General features: G+C 37.0%; 2 protein-coding genes across 4 annotated transcripts in view; one reads left to right on the top strand and one right to left on the bottom strand.

The window, feature by feature from the left end:
* fancm (FA complementation group M) overlaps positions 1–19,749 on the top strand; it is a 41,744-nt gene that overhangs the window by 4,485 nt on the left and 17,510 nt on the right. For all 3 annotated transcript variants that reach the window (XM_055053158.1, XM_055053159.1, XM_055053157.1), the window contains exons 5-10: positions 16,659–16,790; positions 17,700–17,832; positions 17,944–18,036; positions 18,423–18,518; positions 18,673–18,839; positions 19,179–19,385. In XM_055053158.1, the coding sequence (XP_054909133.1) occupies positions 16,659–16,790; positions 17,700–17,832; positions 17,944–18,036; positions 18,423–18,518; positions 18,673–18,839; positions 19,179–19,385 (828 nt within the window). The remainder of the gene's footprint in view (positions 1–16,658; positions 16,791–17,699; positions 17,833–17,943; positions 18,037–18,422; positions 18,519–18,672; positions 18,840–19,178; positions 19,386–19,749) is intronic.
* soul3 (heme-binding protein soul3) lies at positions 874–12,108 on the bottom strand. Its single transcript, XM_055053162.1, has 5 exons — positions 11,506–12,108; positions 6,425–6,519; positions 4,434–4,575; positions 4,096–4,279; positions 874–3,404 (listed from the first exon to the last, which is right to left on the bottom strand). Exons 1-5 carry the CDS (start codon positions 11,744–11,746, stop codon positions 3,233–3,235), a joined length of 834 nt encoding a protein of 277 aa, XP_054909137.1. The 5' UTR covers positions 11,747–12,108; the 3' UTR covers positions 874–3,232.

Here is a 19,749-nt window from a genome sequence, read left to right as displayed (position 1 = left end):
GACCAGCTTTTGTCCTTTGCAGTTTGGCCAGTGTTCATCTTGACTCCTTCTCTTCTCTCCAAGTTGGGTTTGAGACAGAGGGAGTTTTTGTGAGTGAACATATAGGTCAGAAGTAATGTTTTATTTATTTTTTAAAGCTGTAAACATTTTTATCGGTTTTCCACGTCTCTTTCACTATAGTTTTGTGTTTCCACAAATTTTCCGGCTTAAGTTTTGTCAAATCTTTTGTACGATGTTTCTATGGGATGCTGAAGGTCAGCAAGAAGCATTAAATAGCGTTTTTATGGAGAAATACTTTGTCATTACGCAAAGTATCACCATGTTCTAAATGGATTAAGATCTGGATAGTTTCCTGGACATAAACCAAATGTTTTAATGGTTTCGTCTCTTTGCCTCCATGACATGATGCCCAGCTGTCATGGAAAAACATAATTTATAACCAGTTTGCTCCTTGATCCTACTCCTTATTTATCACAGTGCTTTAGGGAAAATTATTCCTTGGGAAGCCTCAGCGACTGCGTTCCTCACCTTTCCTTCATGTTTGAGAAGAAAAAACATTTCCATTTCAGTCCTTTCTTGGAGAGATACTGCTTTTTTTGCCAACCGTCTTAATATTTGATGTTACATTTCAAAGGAGGGCTTGATTGCTTACTGTATTTAATCTAATAAAAGCTGTGTGTGATAAAATTCACATACATCCATTTTATCTATCTTGTGTTAATCAGTGTGATTATGTGCAGTTTGTGGATGCGGTTCATAGTTAAACTCATTTAAATTCATAAACTGTTTATATTTAACACTACGACTAAATCCTGGAGCAAAGCTGCATCGCATGGAGGTAGCGGTTAGATGCTAAGATTGCACATGTCAAAAGACGGGACACCAGCACATTTTATTGAACAAACAGAACACAGTAGCACTCATTTGTTGCACTTGAACTTTCACGGTACATATTATCACCCCGTTGCAAAACACTAAAGAAAACAGAAGCATGAAAACAAAGCAATATCTAAACCCTCAAAAGGGGGCAAAAATCTGTATTTTCAATGGCTTTTATGCACATTAATGCTACTATCATTTGATTTAAATGAATTCTTTGGATGTAGATGCTCTGTGGTCTCAGCTCCACGCCAACACAAAATGCCATTTTTGCACAACTTTTGCTGCATTTTGTTAGAAATGCACATTGTATTAAATGGCAGGACTGACTATAACAGGCGTTTAAACTCTGCTGGCCAATGATGTGTTTTGCCATTGGATGGACATTATGTCTTTACTGCCTCCATTTAATACACAGCAGCTTTTAGAGTTGAAGCTCAGGACGAGTTGTGATTAAAGAGGGTAGCGTCACTGAAATATTCCACAATAATACCACACCATCATGTTTTTCTAATATCGTACAGCTCTACGTGTTATTAAACAAGCAAACTTAGACCTGAATCTTTCTTTTTCAGAAACAGTTTTCAGCTGCATTTCAATAGCTGCGTTTCCACTAATGCACCGCAATTGCAAAACACAAATTTGCAATTGCGGTGTTTCTATTAAATAAGAAATGGAAATGAAATCATACATAAGTAATTAAAAAATATTTCACGCCATCATCCACCAACGTCTTTCTGTCGTCTTCCTCTTCATGGTTTGTGCCTGTAGCGACATCCGGTTGTGACTTGTGTGATGCAAAAAAATATGTTTCCATTGCAGTTTTGTGAAATAAACCAATTTCAATTTGGCCAAAATGCCACAACATTCTAGCACCAAAAAAATGTTTTTATTTGTTTTTTTTCAAAATTGGCATGTTTCCAATAAACAAATTTATTTTGGAAACGTCAAATTGTGAAATCATATCAGTTTCCCCAAGAGTCTTGTAAACCTGGCTGTTCACCAGGCTTAATAGACATGCTTATTTATAATGTATTAGGATGAAACAGCTGAAGTGCAAAAAAAAAAAAAAGTAATTGTATTTTTTTTAAAGACTTTAAAGTTGGTGTTTTAGGTGTTAATGATATTTTCAAAGTTCCTGCCAACTTTAAACACTTTTCAGCTGCTGGACGACTTCCTTATCAGGTTTTCTGGGGGAAACCTGTATATGGTTAATAGAAACGCAGCTATAGACGCTCCATACTGGAGAAAAACCATCACATAGTGATCATTTATCAGGTCTACATCCAGTTTGATTTCGACACAGAAACAGAAACGCTTTCTTTAATCGGAGACAGAACATCAGAAACATCGTCAGATTAAAAACATTAAAATCAGCTTTTCTAATTACAGCAAATATACTCAGGATTTCTGTGGCTTAATCATCTATTGAGCAGCAGTAGTGTTTGCGATGCACTAGCGAACTCTAACACCGACACAGAGTGGCCAGCAGAAATACACAACAGGTACTTAGAAATACTTGAGTTTGTATGTAAACAAGTCTTGGAACCGGAGGAATGCATTAATCTTGGATCACTAGCTGAAACACGCTGTACAGAATCTGGTGCCGGTTTTGATTGTCATTTAGCAGATAGATCTGTTGGCATTTGGTTTGTTGAAGTGTGATGCTCTGGAGCTCTACATTCATTTACAAACACGTCACCTTCTTTCTGTGCTTAGCTTAGGCCACTAGCTTCAGTCCAGATAAAGTCTTCTGGATCTGATCAGGGCCTTGAACTTGCTTCACGCTCCCCAACCTACAGAAACCAACTTGTTGCTTTTAAGTCATCTAAGAAATATTGCACTTACTGTTGAGGGAAAGTGTGGTTAGCATCCCGTTCACCTGTAAGATGTGTTTTATTTTATTCCAGAGGAACAGCCTCAACATGGCTGAGCGTTATTATGGCTACGGAACAAACTGTGCGTCCACTGCGAGCTGCTTCCTGTGGATTGACTGACCTAACCTCAGTGGATCACCGAGCGCTAACAGATGAAACTATCACACTTTACCAAAGAGGGCGCATCCAGCTAAAAGGAGAACAAACTGCTTCGTTTAGCATTGGTTTGTGTTGATGTGTGTATGTCAGTGGTTAAGATCAGGCGAAATAAAAATCGATCTAAAACGAAGGAAACGCAAAGATTCTTTTTTGTTTGTTTTAACTCAAAACTGTTGAAGTATGCTAGGCTGGTGGTTGTTTCAGGGGACGGATGGTGACTTAAAACGTTCTGGAACCTGAAGCTGTAGCTGAGCTAGCTGGGGCAGTGTCAAGAGTTCATGAGGCTTGAGGGTCACAGGTAGGATGGTTCTGTCCGGTCAGCGTCGCTCCAGGAACCAGATTTCATTCTGACGGTTGCTGTGAGCCGGGTTGGTGTAGCCGGCCACGATGAACGAGTCGTTGACGCACACGCCAGGGGAGTCCAGCAGCTCCGCCATGGAGTTGATCTGGTTGATGATGGTGACTTCATTGGTGGGACCAGTAAACCCCCTGGTGGAAGGACAAAGAAAACATCTCAGGGTTTTATTTTTATTCTCAGGCTGTCCACACATCCTTAAAAAGTCTTACATTCATGTATTGGAAATTAAGGCCATAAAAGGGTCTTAAATTTAATAAAATAACGCAAGTTGGCCTTTAATACCGTAATCATGAATCTCACATTTTGTTGTGACAGGTCTATTTAATCTTTTCTGTCAGGCGAAAGTTTATATCTGAAACGATTAATCAATTATTGTTATAATAGTCAACTAAATTAATAATCGATTAATCGCTAAAAAGACTGAAAAAAGCCTCTTGGCTGAGAAAATAAGACGTGATTAAGCCAGATATGTACAAAAGTTTATATTCAAGGTGAAAAACTTTGCCTGTTAATACATTTTCCCCACACTTGGAGAGTCCCAACACATGGCATGTTATGGTGACGAAAGTTGAACATTTTTCAACTTTCTGGTGTCGTGCACAGCTACGTGTACGAGCTAACAATTTCACATGTCATTGGTCGGTTAGCTGGAAGAGGGCAAGCAATTGTCGCAAACCTTAAGCACAACTTTATTTATTTGTGTTTGCCAATTGCGCACTTCTGTTGCCTTCTTCAAACCATATGCATCCCATACAGTTTTTTAGCCTTAAATTTAATTGCAGGTGACACTTTAAGTTTGACTTGCTTCTATTCGCTACTAACCTGGTGTATACAGTAGCGGCTGGCCAGACTTCGATGACGATCTCGTTATCGTACGGTTGTGGCGGCTGGGCCTGATGCTCAATAGGAAGGTAGTACGCCACAGTGACATCCTGGGAGATTACTGAGTGGGTCTCATCTGTCCGCACTATTGTAACGATGGGCAACGTCATACCAAGGTAGTCTCCTAAATCAGACAGACATTGGAACAAGGCGCTTTTCTTTCCATGATCCACTCTGATTGGTCATTAGAAAGCTAAATACTGTCATATCTGTCATCTTGTGCTTCCTAATAAATTATGGTAAATAATTTTAAGATGCACCGTTGCTTTTGGACTCACCTAAGGAGTTCTGCTGACAGATGTATCTCATTAATCTCATGAAACCGTAGCAGATGCTCTGTTCGTATGTGTCCTCATGCATAGTTATGCAAGCCCAGTGGCCCTTTTCATAGTGCCGTTTCTCATAGAGCTGCTCCCCACACTGAGAGGGAAATGGCAGAAATGTAAACAAGATCCAAGCAAATATTTTACAAATAAAATTAAATATAATGTGTGAGAAATTTCAACATTTTAATGTTTTATTTGTTATTATTGATACATTTCTTTACTTTGAGAATCTATGTGCATTGAGTTACTGCCTTAATGGCAGCTGCATCTCAGTAAAGTAGAATATCATCAAAAAGTTAAACTCAGATTCAGACAGTGAGAAATATTTTCAGATGTTTACTCTTGATCATTTACTCAAGCCCTAGTGAAACGCTCTTGATGCTATCTCTATACACAGTTCAATAAGTTTAGCCCATTTTCTAGATTTGGCAATGTGACTTTGTTCTCAGGACCGCAGTTTTTCCTTCCACTCAAATTCCCATTAAGATACTTGGATACAATTCGAGGGTACCATCAGCTGTGACTGGATATTTGTCCAAGTCTTTTCTGTGATTTTATTACATTTACTGATTTCAAAATCTCCCATTTAATTAGTTTTTTAATACATACAGTAAAATTAACAGAAATAAAAGCTTTTCATTTCAGAAATACACAACTCTTTGATGTTATTCTAAGTTATTGGGACGCATCTGTGCATTTTTTTTATTTTAATTCATTTAAAATTCACTTTGTCTTGAAACTGATTGGCTGTTTGACTAACCCAGGAATTGTTGCTACCACATTACAAAGGTTTTAAAAAACGCTCTAAGAATAGTTTGCCACGCTTGGCCTTTGTTCAACCGGAGTCTCCAGCCAATTAGCCCTTTTTTATTTATACACTTCCCTAAGGAGTTTAAAGAGCTTGGGCGACTCAAAATGTCTGCACATGACTGGGGCAGAGCATTTTTATGTCCCGAGTGTAAATATGTGCATGTTATGAACATGAAATAAAAGAAACAAAATTTTAAAATATTTGCTCTATTATAATTAAACTACAATTCCAGTAAAATGTATATTTTCTTTCCATTATTAGTTTAATAGCTACACTGAGTTGCATGTAAATAAGGGTGGGCAATATGGAGTTAAAGTTTTATCAATATATTTGTGGTATTTGGTAATGATAAAAGTGACATTACTTCTCTTTTCGGTATAACAAACAAAAACACTCTTGAAAAATATTCTCATTTGTAATACATTTCTTTTACGACTGCAGTCACATAAATAAGTGGGATTTGCGTCATTAAACTGCACACAGCAACTGCATTTAATCATATTGTCAAATTTATTGATATTGTCATTGAACAAACAGTGCAGTTTATAATTCCAACAGTAACTGGAATTTATTATGACAACAAATTTATCCATCACGATAAATGACAAGAAAAAAGCTAGCATGATAATTTTTTAATAACATTGAATAATACAAACTAAATGCTATTACACCTGGAAAAGCTCTACTATTTGTATAGTTATAGTGCCACATTTGGGAAAAAAGATTTAAAACTTAACTTTTTACTGTAAATTCAGTGTTTGTCTGCTGTTGTTGTATTCAAATATATCATAAAATAATATGAAACACTTAATTTTACAATCCAAATAATTAATTGCTTAGTTTGTTACTGTTGTAAAATCAATAGCCACAACAACAAAAGTAGTATGCTAATGATATCAGCTTTACATGTTAGTATGGGGGCTCCAAGTGAACATCTGCTCCAGGTCACAGAAAGTCTTGGCCCGGCCCTGGCACTTACATGTAAAATCCTCAAAAGATTGAACACTAATTTTCTAGGTCCTGTTCCTCTTGCACTTAGGTACTTCAAACGAGGTCACCGAAATAATTACTAGAATAACAGCATAAAAAGAATGGGTTACATAATTAAAGAAGATTAAAAAAAGATGGGTACCTTCTCTTTTCGCAGTAGAAGAGTGAATGGGATGTGCTCTCTTTGACTACGTCCTTGGTTGTCGCTACTTAGCTGCTGAATTGGTTCTGCCATATCTGTTGAGCAGAGAAAACAGAAATTGATCAATTTTAAGGCCTAAGCAATCAAACCTGGTCAATTAAATTCAGTTTAATCCATGAACTAATTCTCAGATTTTTATGTTTTGCATCCAGCGCAGCACATGTGGTCCTCCTGTTTGTAATCTGCATGCAATGCCTTCGCCCCCTGCAGCTTGTTGGCTGGTAGTGTTTGGGTTTTGAGTGAGGTTCTGCCAGTAGTGCCGGAGCGCATGCCAGGGCGCTGCTGGGAGTAGCATTCATGAGAGCTGACCCGGCCCAATGCCAGGAACAGGAACACACCGGCATTAGCAGCACAAGTCAGCGTCTGATTCCAACTGGACAAACTTGAATTCAGCCACAGGAGTTTAAACTTGGCTCAGTTTTTCAGTCATAGTTTAATCGGGTTTTGTCGGTCAATGCCGTGAAGGGCAACCGGGTCAAAGCGACCCGTCGTGTTTAGAGGATCAATGATTCGACAGCAACCTAAGCTGCAGTAGAGAGTCATTAACTGAGGACTGATGCATTTTAAAATATTGTTTTATCTGATTAAGTATTTGTACTGCTTGTACTTTTCCATATTTTTCCACCCTCCCACCACAAAATAAAATATACCTTATTTAAATCCAGGTTTTACTAGGCCCTGTCACAATAATGAATTTTGCCAGAAGATGAAATGTCCCAGATGTTATTGCGATAAATGATAATGTTGTTGTTTTGAGACCATTTTGAAGTAATGGCATAATAATGCAAGAATACATTCTCAAATAGAAATAATCTTTAAATTCTAATTAACATTTATCACTGGAACTGACATATACGAAATAAACAAAATTAATTTTGAAGTTTCTGTAAGTCTCAAAATTGTGTTGAGACCAAAGCACCAGACTGAAGACTTTGTCATTCAGCTTTTAAGAGAAAAACAATAAATCATGCAAAAGGAAATTATTGAGCTCATTTGACTACTTTATGCAATTAATTGATTTACTGGTTTATTAGTTATTGTGACAGAGTTTGGACTTGCATGAAGTGACAGAAAATAACATGGATTTAATTTTCCATTTTTACTAAATTTGAAAGTGATGTATGTTTACTTATTCAGCTTCCTTCCTAAAAAGTCTAATGGCGTAAATTTTAACATTCAGGTTTTGCTACACATTCTAAAGTTGAATGTAGGTCTAGACTTTGACTAGGTCATGCTTCGATCTCTAGCTATTTAGGGAAGGTAAACATTGGCCTTAGTCAAATATTTTGCAGCCTGTTACTTATGAATTAGGTTTGTTTTATTTCAAGTGTATTAATATGTTCGCGCTAGAAACTACACTAAAAATCTTTGGAAAGATTTTGTATTTTTGTAGTTAATTGCATGTCAGAGAATGCAAAGAGCTGCTAGGATGCAATATTTTGTTGTAACTTATTTAAGTTATTTTTGCATTACTTCAGAAATCTATGTATTTTTTGTTTGGTTTGGAGCTCTGTGATCATGTCAGTGCGATACAATATCAGAACTCACTCTCATGGGGAACCACCGGCTCCATCTTAACGTTTATTTGGATGGTGTTAACTCTGTCATCAACTTTTATGACATCGATCTTCTCAGAGTTAGAAAATCCCTGCAAGTGGTTTTGTACTCAGTTGATGATGAAGGTCTGAGGGTAAAGGGAGAATTATGTTACAGACACTTCTACTGGAACCCAGTGGACTCACGAACTGCATTTACAAACAGGTTAATAAAGCAAGAGTGGGCGCCATGTTTTGATTTGTGTTACGCTTCAGACTCGGTCCACAGATAAATACAGCAAATACACATTTTTATATGCTTTGGCCTTTTATTCACACAAAAACTCGGTTTAATATCACTAAAAATGATTATAAAAACTCAGACCAAAGTGGAGATTGAGAAAATGTTTGCATGTGAACATTTGTTGCATTCCGGACTGCTACAAATAATGCGCCAATCTAACCACCTACTTTTTTTCACCTGCATCCCAATCCACATCGTCTTAAGCTTTTTAACTTTATATTTAAAAATTGTTCAACCTTTAAAAACTACATGTTTAATTCTTGACAGGAAGTCATTGTTGTTTTGATGCGAGCTGATTGGCTGAGCCAGGTTTCGGCTTTGCTCTGCACTGTGTTGGCATGTTTAAAACAACACACACCGGTGGATTTGTGCTGGCTTATGTGAATGAAAACTTTTCTGAAACCGATCCTGTGTGTACAATATTACTTTTCACACAAAACTGACGAGAGCTAAGATTTGTTTTTAAACTTGTAAAGACATCTGAAATCAGCTGTTTGAATTTTAATGTTCTACTTCTGTGGGTTGTCTTACTATGTTGTGTATATGCAAAACTGATGGCTAAAGAAGGAAATTGTGGCACATAACTCCAATTTTAGAATCTGTAAATGTTTAACAGGTAAAATTACTGGATCAAGTAGAGAGATTTTTCTGTAGAGCAGCTTGCTTTAAAATTTGAAATCAAATATCTATAAATGGTCATTTTTCAGGGAGATCTAACTTTTCTCCTGAAAAAAAAAACACCAAAGAACTGACTGCCTTTTGAGGGCAGCCTCCTCTTTCTGAATTTCTGTTGCTACAAAGCAGCTGTAAGCTGAACCGATAAACAGGAAGTTAACCCATAAATTTATTGGAGAAGTTGTTGAATTACAACTTTAGTTATGAGAGGAAACATGCATGTAAAAGTAAATCCTAGAGTTGGACGATTGTTTTTGCAGTAGATAATTGTTGAGTAAATAGTTTACAGTGCCTCAATGCTGCTGTTGCCAGATGAAAATTAAAAATATTAAAATGTTAATTACTAATTACATACATGGAAAAATTGTGGTCAGTCAGTGGTTTAGCCCTCAATATTAGTCCCACACATTAGTCTTCCTGCCCTGTAGTGACCTTAATTTTATCATGATTCTGGCCACTAGTTCAAAAATACAACAAGCTACTTTAAGGAAAATAAACTGATAAACACATCAAAAATTTTTCAACCATGATGTCTGTTCTGTGCTATTGCACCAGCAGAGGTAAGATATGGTGGAAAAACTAAAATAGTGCCAATTCCTTTCTTTTTACAACCAATGAATCCGTTACAAACATTCTGGGAAAATCCTCGTTTTACCTCACTTTACTCCATTTGTAAAGTGAGGTAATAATAAACAAGAAATATAAAACTCACATTTAAATTTAGGTTAGAATCTCAGAAACATTTCGTCTGTATCCCCTAAACATTCACTTACAGACCAAAAGAAAGCCAAACTGCAAAGGCTTAATTTTATTTGACGTACACAAAGCAAACTTTTGTTTTGAAAACAGTGTTTTATAATTAAAGCAGGAATTAAGATGATAAAGTCTAGCAAGTCTCAATAGGTACATTGTTTCATTCTGCATGTCTAATCAGTGATTAGCAGTTTAAGACTATTGTTATTTCTTGGCTTCGCAACACAAAAGTCTGTCTCATAAATCGCTAAACAAAACATTAAAATAAAGGGAATTTAGAAAGGTTTAGGTATACATTTGACAGGATGAAAGATTTAATATTTGTGGGATGACAACTGTTTGAAATCACCAACTGCATCATATTATAATTTGTTTATTTCATGTGTTTGTGGAAATCTAGAAACGGGAATACATTAAAATAATATTTAAAAAAAAATAATAATTTCAGTCATTTTTTGTTTATAACTCAATCTCACAAGTTTAAATCAGGGAGAAAGAAGAGATGCATGATTCTGTAGGTTGGTTATACTATCCAGTCAGTTAATACACTGCTTATTTTTATTCTCTTCTAGTTAATATAGCATAAATATAACTTTATACCATTATTCTCTACTTTTTTAATTTGTTCCCTTACGAAAATAAATCTAGTTTGAAGACATGTCACACTCAGTGCTGCCTGCATTCACTTTATTTTCCAGACTACAACAATTTTGTTACATTTAGTGTAGAGCTTTTTATGTTGAATTGCACTGCAAGTTTTACTTGTTTAATTAACAAAAGATGAACAGAATTGTTTTAAATTAACAAAATTATCTTTAACTCAATGTTTTCAAGTACCTGAATATCAAAAATCAACTGATGTGATGTGTGAGCACAATTTACTTTAATGAAAAACAAACTATGCAGTAGTTTAAGTATGCGGGTATAAAGTGGTTTATTAAATAACACCAAACAGAAGAAGTGCTAGTGTGAAATGGATGTATAAGCACAGCATTACATAGTTTATATCAATTTGTAATACTGATTAGTTGTAAACATGGACTGCTATCAAAGCTGTACCAAGCCTTTAAAAAGTTACGCTTTCAAAACTGCAAAGTTTTTTTCTTGTCTCTTAAATGTGCATTTAATGAAGACAGAGACAGAAATGTCCTCTGCCCTGACCTGCCCTGCCCTCCCACACCTATTGCTGCACAAAGCTGCAATAACTGCACTGCACGCTAAAAACAAAATAATTAACGTGTTATTCAGATCTTTGACTTTATAAATTTTATACAAAAATTTTGTGTTTGTGTACAAAAACCATGCTGCTATGTTGTGAGAATTTGAACCCTAGCCTAGTTTGTTATGACATTTATAACTTAAATAGTCATTTTCCACCACAATTTCTTGTTTACCTTGTTGATTTGTGACTCAAAACTTTGGGAAACTATTCTACAAATGTCTATGTTAGGCACACTAACCCTTTGCGTGAGGAAAACCGCTTAATTATCATAATCCCGAGTGTAATTATTGCATTCAGTAGTTAAAACTATGCAGCAGAGGGTTGCCTGAAGCGCTGGGACTGTCCTGTCTGGAACTGGTTTGTCAGGAAACTGGGTCACTGCGCTGTGGAAAGACCCGAGACCGTTTGTTTTCTAAACTTCATCCTGGCCTTTTTAACTTATCCGACACTCAAATTGAGGTTCACACTTCAAAAGTAAAGGGTCCTAAAGAGGCTTAAAACCATTAGTCAGAGTAAAGCTGTGGATTTTTACCTGGAGAAACTTCAACTTGGTGGCCTCTCGCCACTTCCTGCCAGTAACGTAGCAGTCGGTCTGAACCGTCCTCCGCCTCCATGGTTTCTCCCTCCTCCTCCAAGCTGCCGTTGCCCGAATCTGACAGCTGGTCCTCGGAGAAGGACTCCAGGTCCTCCAGGGTGATCATCCCGGGTTGGTCGATGGCGTCGTTACCGCCGCCTCCTCCTCCGCCGCTCATCTGACAGCCTCCTCGGTCCATTTCTGGGGTTTTAACCGTCTACTGAGAGAAACAGACCTCGAATGACAGCTAGAACAAGTCGAGTCTGCCTAATGTTTTAGTCGAAGTAACTGTTGTTGTTTTTTTTACTTCGCGTCCGCGTCGCCCGGATTAGAACAACCGGTACTTTCTAGTCGACAAATTAGGCGCTCCTAATCTAAACCCGACGCTCTCGGCCATATTTTCAATCCCTGATTTACATCCGAGGCGAATGAAACATGTTCCTCAGCTGACAGAGGGAAAAGAAAATATCCCTAAAAATCCGAACCGAGCCGAGCAGCCGCCACCGTCTCCCGTGCAGAGGAGCGTGACGCTCCGGAGCTGAGGCGTTTGTGGTGTTTATGAAGGCGGGCCGCGGGGTCACGTGACGCTGCGGGCTCTCACAGTCCCCGCCCCTCCGGGCTGTCCGAGGTCTTAAGCACCTCTGACTCCTTGTGTCCGTGTGAGTACATCCAGTACTTCACACACTTCCTGTTTCACCCTGAAACCGCATATTTATATGTAAAAAAAAAAAAACATGATGTGATATTATTTGTGTTTTTATAAATCCTTTAATAATTTCATGTCTCTTTTGGAGGTATTTGTGATGGTAAAGAAGTTAATTTGCATTGACTTGAAGAGCAAGTTTATTTATTTTAAGATGGAATTTGTTTGAAAAACAGAGGATTATTATAAACAAAACTGAAAATGAGCACTAGGGGACAGCCCAGACAGGATTTTCTCAGATCTGTGTCGCCACTGCAACAGCTAACCACCATGTTGTACCCTTCAACATGCACGTAGTGAGGACATTATATAATCCACTATGTTCTGGGGCGGGGAGTGTCTGTGTGAGTCCAAACTGAGACTGATATGCACACTAACAATCCTCCACAAGGAGGCGGAACCTGGCAGACTCACTGCATGGCCCCGTCTGCTGGGCCCTCACTGCTTTACAGCAACAGTATTTACATAAAAAGTTTGTAAATAAAGCATTGCATTAATATAGTGAATATATACGCTTACTTTTTGTCTCTTCCTTTATTTCCCTGTTATAAAAATGTATAAAAAAATAAAGGATAAACACTCGCTAAGATTAGCTGGAGTTTTTTCATTATTGTCAGACAAAATATTATTCTTTTTCTCCTCAGTCTTTACAGATTAATCCACATATTAAAAGTTGATTATGTCTAATTTATTTTAGAAATTCTAAAAAGTTATTTATTTGATCAGCTTGTCTGATATCTATATTGTATCTAATGTTAATATCATTTGTCTCTTTCTTTGTGATTTATTTTTACTTTTATGCTCTGATAAGTTGATACTATTTAGTTCACATGAGTCAAACTTAAGGTGTGGGGGCCAAATGCGGTCCACAACAGCTTTTTATGTGGCCCTCAAACCTCTAGATAGAAAAATAAATAGAAAAAAACATTTGTATAATTTAATTCAAAGCAGTTTTTATTATCTGTATACCATCAAATCAAAAGATGTTCAAATTATTTAACTTTAAGAAGTACTTGTCAAATGCAGAGACAACTATTTACCAATGCTTCAGCAGTTTGTTGATGAGAATAGCTTTCTTTCAGCCTGCTGACTGGCAGTGCTCAGCAACAATAACATTAATTAGATGAATGTTGGAATTTCCAACAAACCTAATTGGCCGTCGCATTAAGTCCATCCTGGTGTCGAGATGCATGTCAGCTTAGGTCAGCTTGTGCTAATTTTAGACGACGCTTTTTTACTCTTAACTCCGTGCCTTTTAGCCAGGCAGCAGGAAGTTCACACTGAGCTTGTTCAGTCTGGATGTCTTCTTAAGGAAAATGGTCTGTTTGATTTTAATAGCTGGTAACAGTGTGCTTGAGTGCCTTTTGCTCTCAAACACTTAATCTTTTCAATAAATTAATAGTTAATGAGTCACCGCTCATAAAAAAACCCCTCCTGTTTATATTAATATGCCACATTGACAGAATCAAACTCTCTGACTTTGACTTTAACATAAAGTATTTACAGCAGTTGAAGAACAAAACAGAACAACATTTAAGAAATTAGCTAAAAATTATATTTACAGTATAAAACAACTTGCAGTTTTCCCTTCTGAACTTTCCCTGTTGTTCCAACCAGTACAGGCAAAAATGGAGACCTCTGTAATCTGGTTCTGTGTAATCTCATAATCTGGACTTGACCGTTGTGTACGCATTTCCACACTTGAGCTCCACCTGTCTGTCAGCCGACTGTGGAAAGCAATGGGGCTGTTTTCTGTAAGGAATATGAAAATAAGTCACAGTTTGGGCTTAAATTATTGGATATATCACTTCATTCTGGTTAAATCTGTGTTTATTTAAAATTCCCAACATTTTCAGGAAGAGAAATGTAAATGTAGCTGGAGGAATGAGTATCATTATTTTTATTAAATTATAAAATATACGAAATCAATGTATCCTTGGCTTCACATTGTTATTCTATGACAATAATATGAACTGATTTCCAGAACAAAACATATTTTAGTTACTCTAAATTGCTCCCAACCGATTGAAAATCAATAAAATATAAACGTAATACATAGTAAATAAAAAAATTTCAAACAGTGTTTTCCTCTCAAAGCACTTTGGTCTATTCATGATTCAACAAAAAGCTAAATCCTGTTTTCTGTCAGGTTTATAGGGATGTTTTAATAAATAAAGTTATTATTGGAAAACTTCATTTTATATTTCCAAAGGTTATATTTGTACGTTAAAACAGACAGGGACATTTTATATTTTGCAATTTTTTTAAATTATATCGATCCTTCTTTTCTGTATAAAGATTTAATGGCAAAAATAATATGACATTTTATGCAAAGCTTAGCAACCTAGCAACCCCAACACATCACCTTGCAATCCAAGCAGAGCTCCAGCATGTTTGGTCAGCTGCTTTTATTACTGTACAATGGCTGCTGGAAAGGATAAGTGTTTTGTTGTTGTCTTTTCATCCAGAAGCCACTTGCTGAATTCTTGTTGATTGTGCGGGAGGCTCTACTAATGCTTTTTAAAAATGTTCGGTCGTATAATTGCAGCTCTGTTTGCAGCCATTTTAACGTGTGAGTATAAATGTTGAGTTCGGGGGTGTGGCCAGCAGCAGCCGTAAAGGGAACTGTTCGGACTAAAATCTCATTATCTAAGAATGATTTCTGTGCAAAAATCTATAATGAACATGTTTTGTGTAGACCTTTACTAGCCTGTTCAGGGAAGCATAATAAGTCACCTTCAAACATTTGTCTTACTCACCGAAATTAATTGATGCTGGATTTCGAAATATAAACAGAGGTTTGAATTTTCTTTTGTGTTCACATTCCTTTCATTCCTTCAGCAGCCAGAAACCACTTTCTGTGGTTTGAAGCCAAGAAATTCATTTCTAAAACCTGGATTTCCTGTCTGTCCACATCTCCCCTGAACTTACTGCAACAACCCCACCTATGGTTTGCTGCTTAGTTTTATTAAATAAAAAAAAGAAAAGAAATTCTGAGTAAAATTTCAAATTAGATTAAATGAGAAAAGAGTAAATAAAATATTCATGAATAATGGCTGAAGATGCATTAAATAGAAAGCCGTGATTCTAGGTATTTACAGGGCAAAAGTTTTCATGAATTTTTTCACATTTTATCAACAGCAAATTTCAGTGAGTTTTTGAAGGAGGTGCAAATTTGTGAAGTGGAAGGAAAGCAATGCATTTAAATATTCCAGTTAATAAAAACATTACACGTGTGGCACTTATTCACATTATCAGAGTAAGTAGCAAACTTAGAATTTTCTTTTCATTTATTCTTTATTTTTGCGATGAAATGAAAAATGTGGAAATGTCATTAATAGAAAACTTGACATCACTTTACATGAAACTTGCCTCCTGCAGAGGAAAGTTTTGTTGTCTTTATGTCAAATTATTAAGTTTAATTAATCTCCATCTGGTTGCATTACCCTAAAGCTGTGTCTGTCATTTATTCATTTTAGTTTATAACATGGAGCAGTTTAATCATTTTGGCTGTTTAATGATAGCCGACAATTATGTTTAACTCAAAAACTGGAGTTGGAAGATTTAAAAATGAGCTTTTTTATTATTTTCTGCTCCTTTTCTTTTTCCTCTCCCATCAGGTGATTCTTAAAGCACAGCAGATATTGAGTGTTGTTACGAAGCACAGCTCCAACCAGATGGTCTGTTCTCTCCGTGTTTGCTTGATTAAATGCACTGGACTGCCTGTTGGTGTTTTCTGAAATCTCAGCAGGTTTTCAGGTTATCGTTCAATCTGTAGCTCAGATTATTCAACCCATTGTTCAGGAAAGTGGGGCAGATGTAAGGATGCGTTTAGATTTCGAGGGAAAGCGTTTCATGACAGCAGGAATAACTGGGCTCTGCTTAGTCAACGGTTTTAATTCGACGGATGCTTCCTGCTTATTTTCTTCTCCTGTAGATTGTGATGCTGTAATGGTCACAAAGCAAGTCATGTTGCCTTTCACGTGTTACAAAACTGGATTTATTATTTGATGTACACAGAAATTAAGTGAATAACCTACTTCTTTCATTCTTTTTTTTTTTTTTTTGTTCAATTTGTAGAGCAGAAATTTCACCCAGACTGAATTGAAGTCGTAATGACCCCGTCTCTCATTATCTGCAGTTATGCGGATAAAAAGCCTTTGTGAAATTGAATGGATGCTTTCCCATTAGTTGGAAATGAGGACAGGCAAAAGGAACAAAGAATTCAATATCTCTTATTTTTTATCAAGAATAAAACCTCTCAGCAGGTCTGCTTTGTGGCAGTAGTGGTAATGACTGTGCCAAGCCTGTGCTCAGTGGACATGCTGCTGTTGTTGGGGTGATTTATTTCCTCTCTTCACAGGAAGTATCACTAAATTATACTTTTTTTTCTCCCTGCACCTTCTAGATTCTGGAAAAGTTCATGTCCCGTTTGATTCAGAACCGAGTGATGGGCCACAAGGACCTGCGGACGCTCAGCAAGTACCAGCTGATTCTCGCCAGGGATCAGTTCCGCAAGAACCCGCCGCCGCACGTCAAGGCATGCGCTCTTTTAGAAACCTTTGTGTTTTCAAGTTCTGTTAACTTGTAACTAGTCATCTGCATCATCTGAATAATTCTCACTGCTCAAAAGAAACAAAAAGGAAAAGTGTTCCTGCATTTTCCACATTTTGTCACATTATAACTCCTGGTTTTCAAACTGCACTGCAAAAACACAAATTCCTAACAAGTATTTTTGTCTGCTTTCCAGTGGAAATATCTCAGTACACTTTAAAAAATGGAACCTCCAAGTTTCTTTTCTGCAGTATAGAGAAGCTTTTTTTAATTCTTAATATTTAATGAAAAGTTCTAGTTCCATTGGCAGATTATTTCACTTATTACAAAGGAAAATGTCTTGTTATAAGTGAAATTGTGTTAGTACTTTCTATCCACTGCTCAAACTGCAAAAACACAAAATGTTACCAAGTATTTTTGTTTAGTTTCTAGTGCAAATATTGTGTGAGTTATAACAGCGTGTTTTAAGTCAATAATCCTTGATATTTATTTTAAAAAGTGCTAGTTTCAATAGGATTATTTCACTTGTAACATGGGAACAAGTACTTTTTAAATCAATATTAAGGAAGTTTTGACACTAAAAGCTTCTATATCTTTCTGAAAAGTTACTTGTAAGTTAGTTTAGTCTCATTTCAACAAGACTAAAAATACTTGGTTATATTTTATGTTACCAAGTATTTTTAGTGGCAGGACAAATCTGGACCCTTTTTTAAGATTTCTCAGTTTATTTCACTTTTTTTTTACTGATTAAACTATTTGAACACTAGATGTTGGGTTCCACTGAATATTGTCTTGTTTGTTTTTACTGATGCATTTGATGATGATATGACGTATTGTCATCCTCCAGCTGGTCTGGGTTTTTCCTCGCTGATTCATGGCGTGTTGCTCCTTGCAGGGTTTTCACCAGGGAGTGCTGGAGGGCGACTTTGCCCTTTGCATCAGCCTGTACCACGGCTACGAGCTGCTGATGCAGATGGGGCTCCGGTCGCTTTTCTTCTACCTCCAGGGAATCATGGACGGATCCAGAGGTCTGATCCTTTTTTTTTTATGTCATGATAAGAACATTTTTCCACATGTTTCAGCTCTATTTTGTTGGTTTGTGTGTAATGTGAGTCTCTGTTCTGCTTTGTTTTGCTCAGAAATGTCCAGAGCTAAGAATGAGTTACAGAGAACTCCGACGTTCATGGATCTGTACCAGGAGATGGAGACGATGTTCCTGACGCCACCAGATGGTACATGGACCACTCAGTACACTTACTTCAAAATAGTTAAATATAGCTTGGTTTTAGTTTAGTTTTTATTACTTATAGTTGCGGGTGGACGATATGAACTTAAAGTTTTTGTAATAAGAAGACATATTTTTTTTAGATAATGCAATCATAGCCTCTCAAATGCAAGAAAGTGCCAACTTATGTTTTTTAAAATATATTTAACAAATGCAGCTTTTTTTAATAGAATCACATTGAATAGACACCACAGAATGATACTAAATGCAACTAATATTTTTTTCATCTATTTTTCATGTCTTTAGGTTGAAAACATTGTGCATTTTCAAGAAATTATTGCTACACAAATAAACGTGCCTAAGACATTTGCTGTTCTTTACAACTTCTTCCAGGTCCGTTCATTTACAGCCATCCCAAACTGGAAAAACTGGAGGAGGTGGTGTTGCAGCACTTTAACGTGTGGGCTCAGAGCTCAGCAGAGGCAAATGGTAACCTCCTTTATATAGCACTATGAAGCCGTGACTCATAAACTGAATGATTCTTCTGGCTTAGACATGTTTATTCCACTACAATGCTGAATAAATATGAAGAAATTCTGACTTATTAAGTATTTTCTGTCCCATTTTCTTATTTCTGCTGCAGACGGAGTAAGCACACGTGTGATGATCTTCTCCTCTTTTCGGGAAAGCGTCCAGGAGATCGCTAGCATGCTAAACCGGCACACGCCACTGATAAGGGTCATGACCTTTATGGGCCAAGCCTCTGCTGGGAAGGGCGTGAAAGGCTTCACCCAAAAGGAGCAACTGGAGGTCAAAACTGGTTTTCCTGTTTTTATCTGTACAACATTATGTTGGCCTTTTGTTGATGCTGTTGAGCAATTATTTCATCAACCTTGGTGATAAAAGAAGATTTAATCAGGGGTGGATTTTATTAATGCCAGTCAAAATTATACTTTGAAGCTCAAATAAATGTATGGATGCCACAAAAATTGGATTAAATGCTGGCATAACCTTTCCTGTTTTATCAATATTCCATCAGCTTATCGTCCATTGATGTTGATCATGTCTGGATTGCGATATATATTGTTATTAATTTATTGTCTGGCCCTGAGAGACAGGACATTAAATCCCTGGTGAATTATGTGACAGGTGGTCCACAGGTTCCGGCAGGGGGCTTTAAACACTCTGGTTTCTACCTGTGTGGGGGAAGAAGGGCTGGATATCGGTGAGGTGGACCTCATCGTGTGCTTCGATGCTCAGAAGAATCCCATCCGCCTGGTGCAGCGAATGGGACGTACCGGCCGCAAGCGACAGGGACGGATCGTCGTCATCCTGACAGAAGGACGGGAGGAGAGGGTGGGCCTCCATCTCTGATCGGCATCTGTAGTTTGTAACTGGTCTGAGGGAAGTTAACCTCCCCAACTTTATTAAAATCTAACAAAATTGGTGTCAGATATTTGTGTTATGTTTGTGCTGCTTTTGCTTTGAAGATATTAATGAAAGTTTAAAAATCTAAAGGACAGCCGTCCCCCTGCTTCACCTGAGTCAAACAAAATTGGTGTTAAACGTTTGTGTTGTGTCTGTGCGGCAATATTTTCATTTGTGCCGCTATCATTTTGAAGCTGTTAATATAATTTTCAGAGGTCATGAAAGGTCATAGGCTGGGGGAGCTGGTTGACCTTTTGACCATTGAACTTTCAGTAATATTTTCAAAACAAAA

Source organism: Poeciliopsis prolifica, unplaced genomic scaffold, assembly GCF_027474105.1.
Source record: "Poeciliopsis prolifica strain line A6 unplaced genomic scaffold, Auburn_PproV2 SCAFFOLD037, whole genome shotgun sequence".
NCBI lineage: Eukaryota > Metazoa > Chordata > Actinopteri > Cyprinodontiformes > Poeciliidae > Poeciliopsis > Poeciliopsis prolifica.
This window is presented reverse-complemented; position numbering and strand designations above follow the sequence as displayed.

Excerpts from the sequence above, each read along its gene's own strand:
- soul3 (XM_055053162.1), bottom strand. The coding sequence starts at position 11,746 with ATGGACCGAGGAGGCTGTCAGATGAGCGGCGGAGGAGGAGGCGGCGGT. Across the intron at positions 6,520-11,505 it reads CCAAGTTGAAGTTTCTCCAG|ATATGGCAGAACCAATTCAG; the intron begins GTAAAAATCCAC and ends TCTGCTCAACAG. Across the intron at positions 4,576-6,424 it reads TTCTACTGCGAAAAGAGAAG|TGTGGGGAGCAGCTCTATGA; the intron begins GTACCCATCTTT and ends TTTCCCTCTCAG.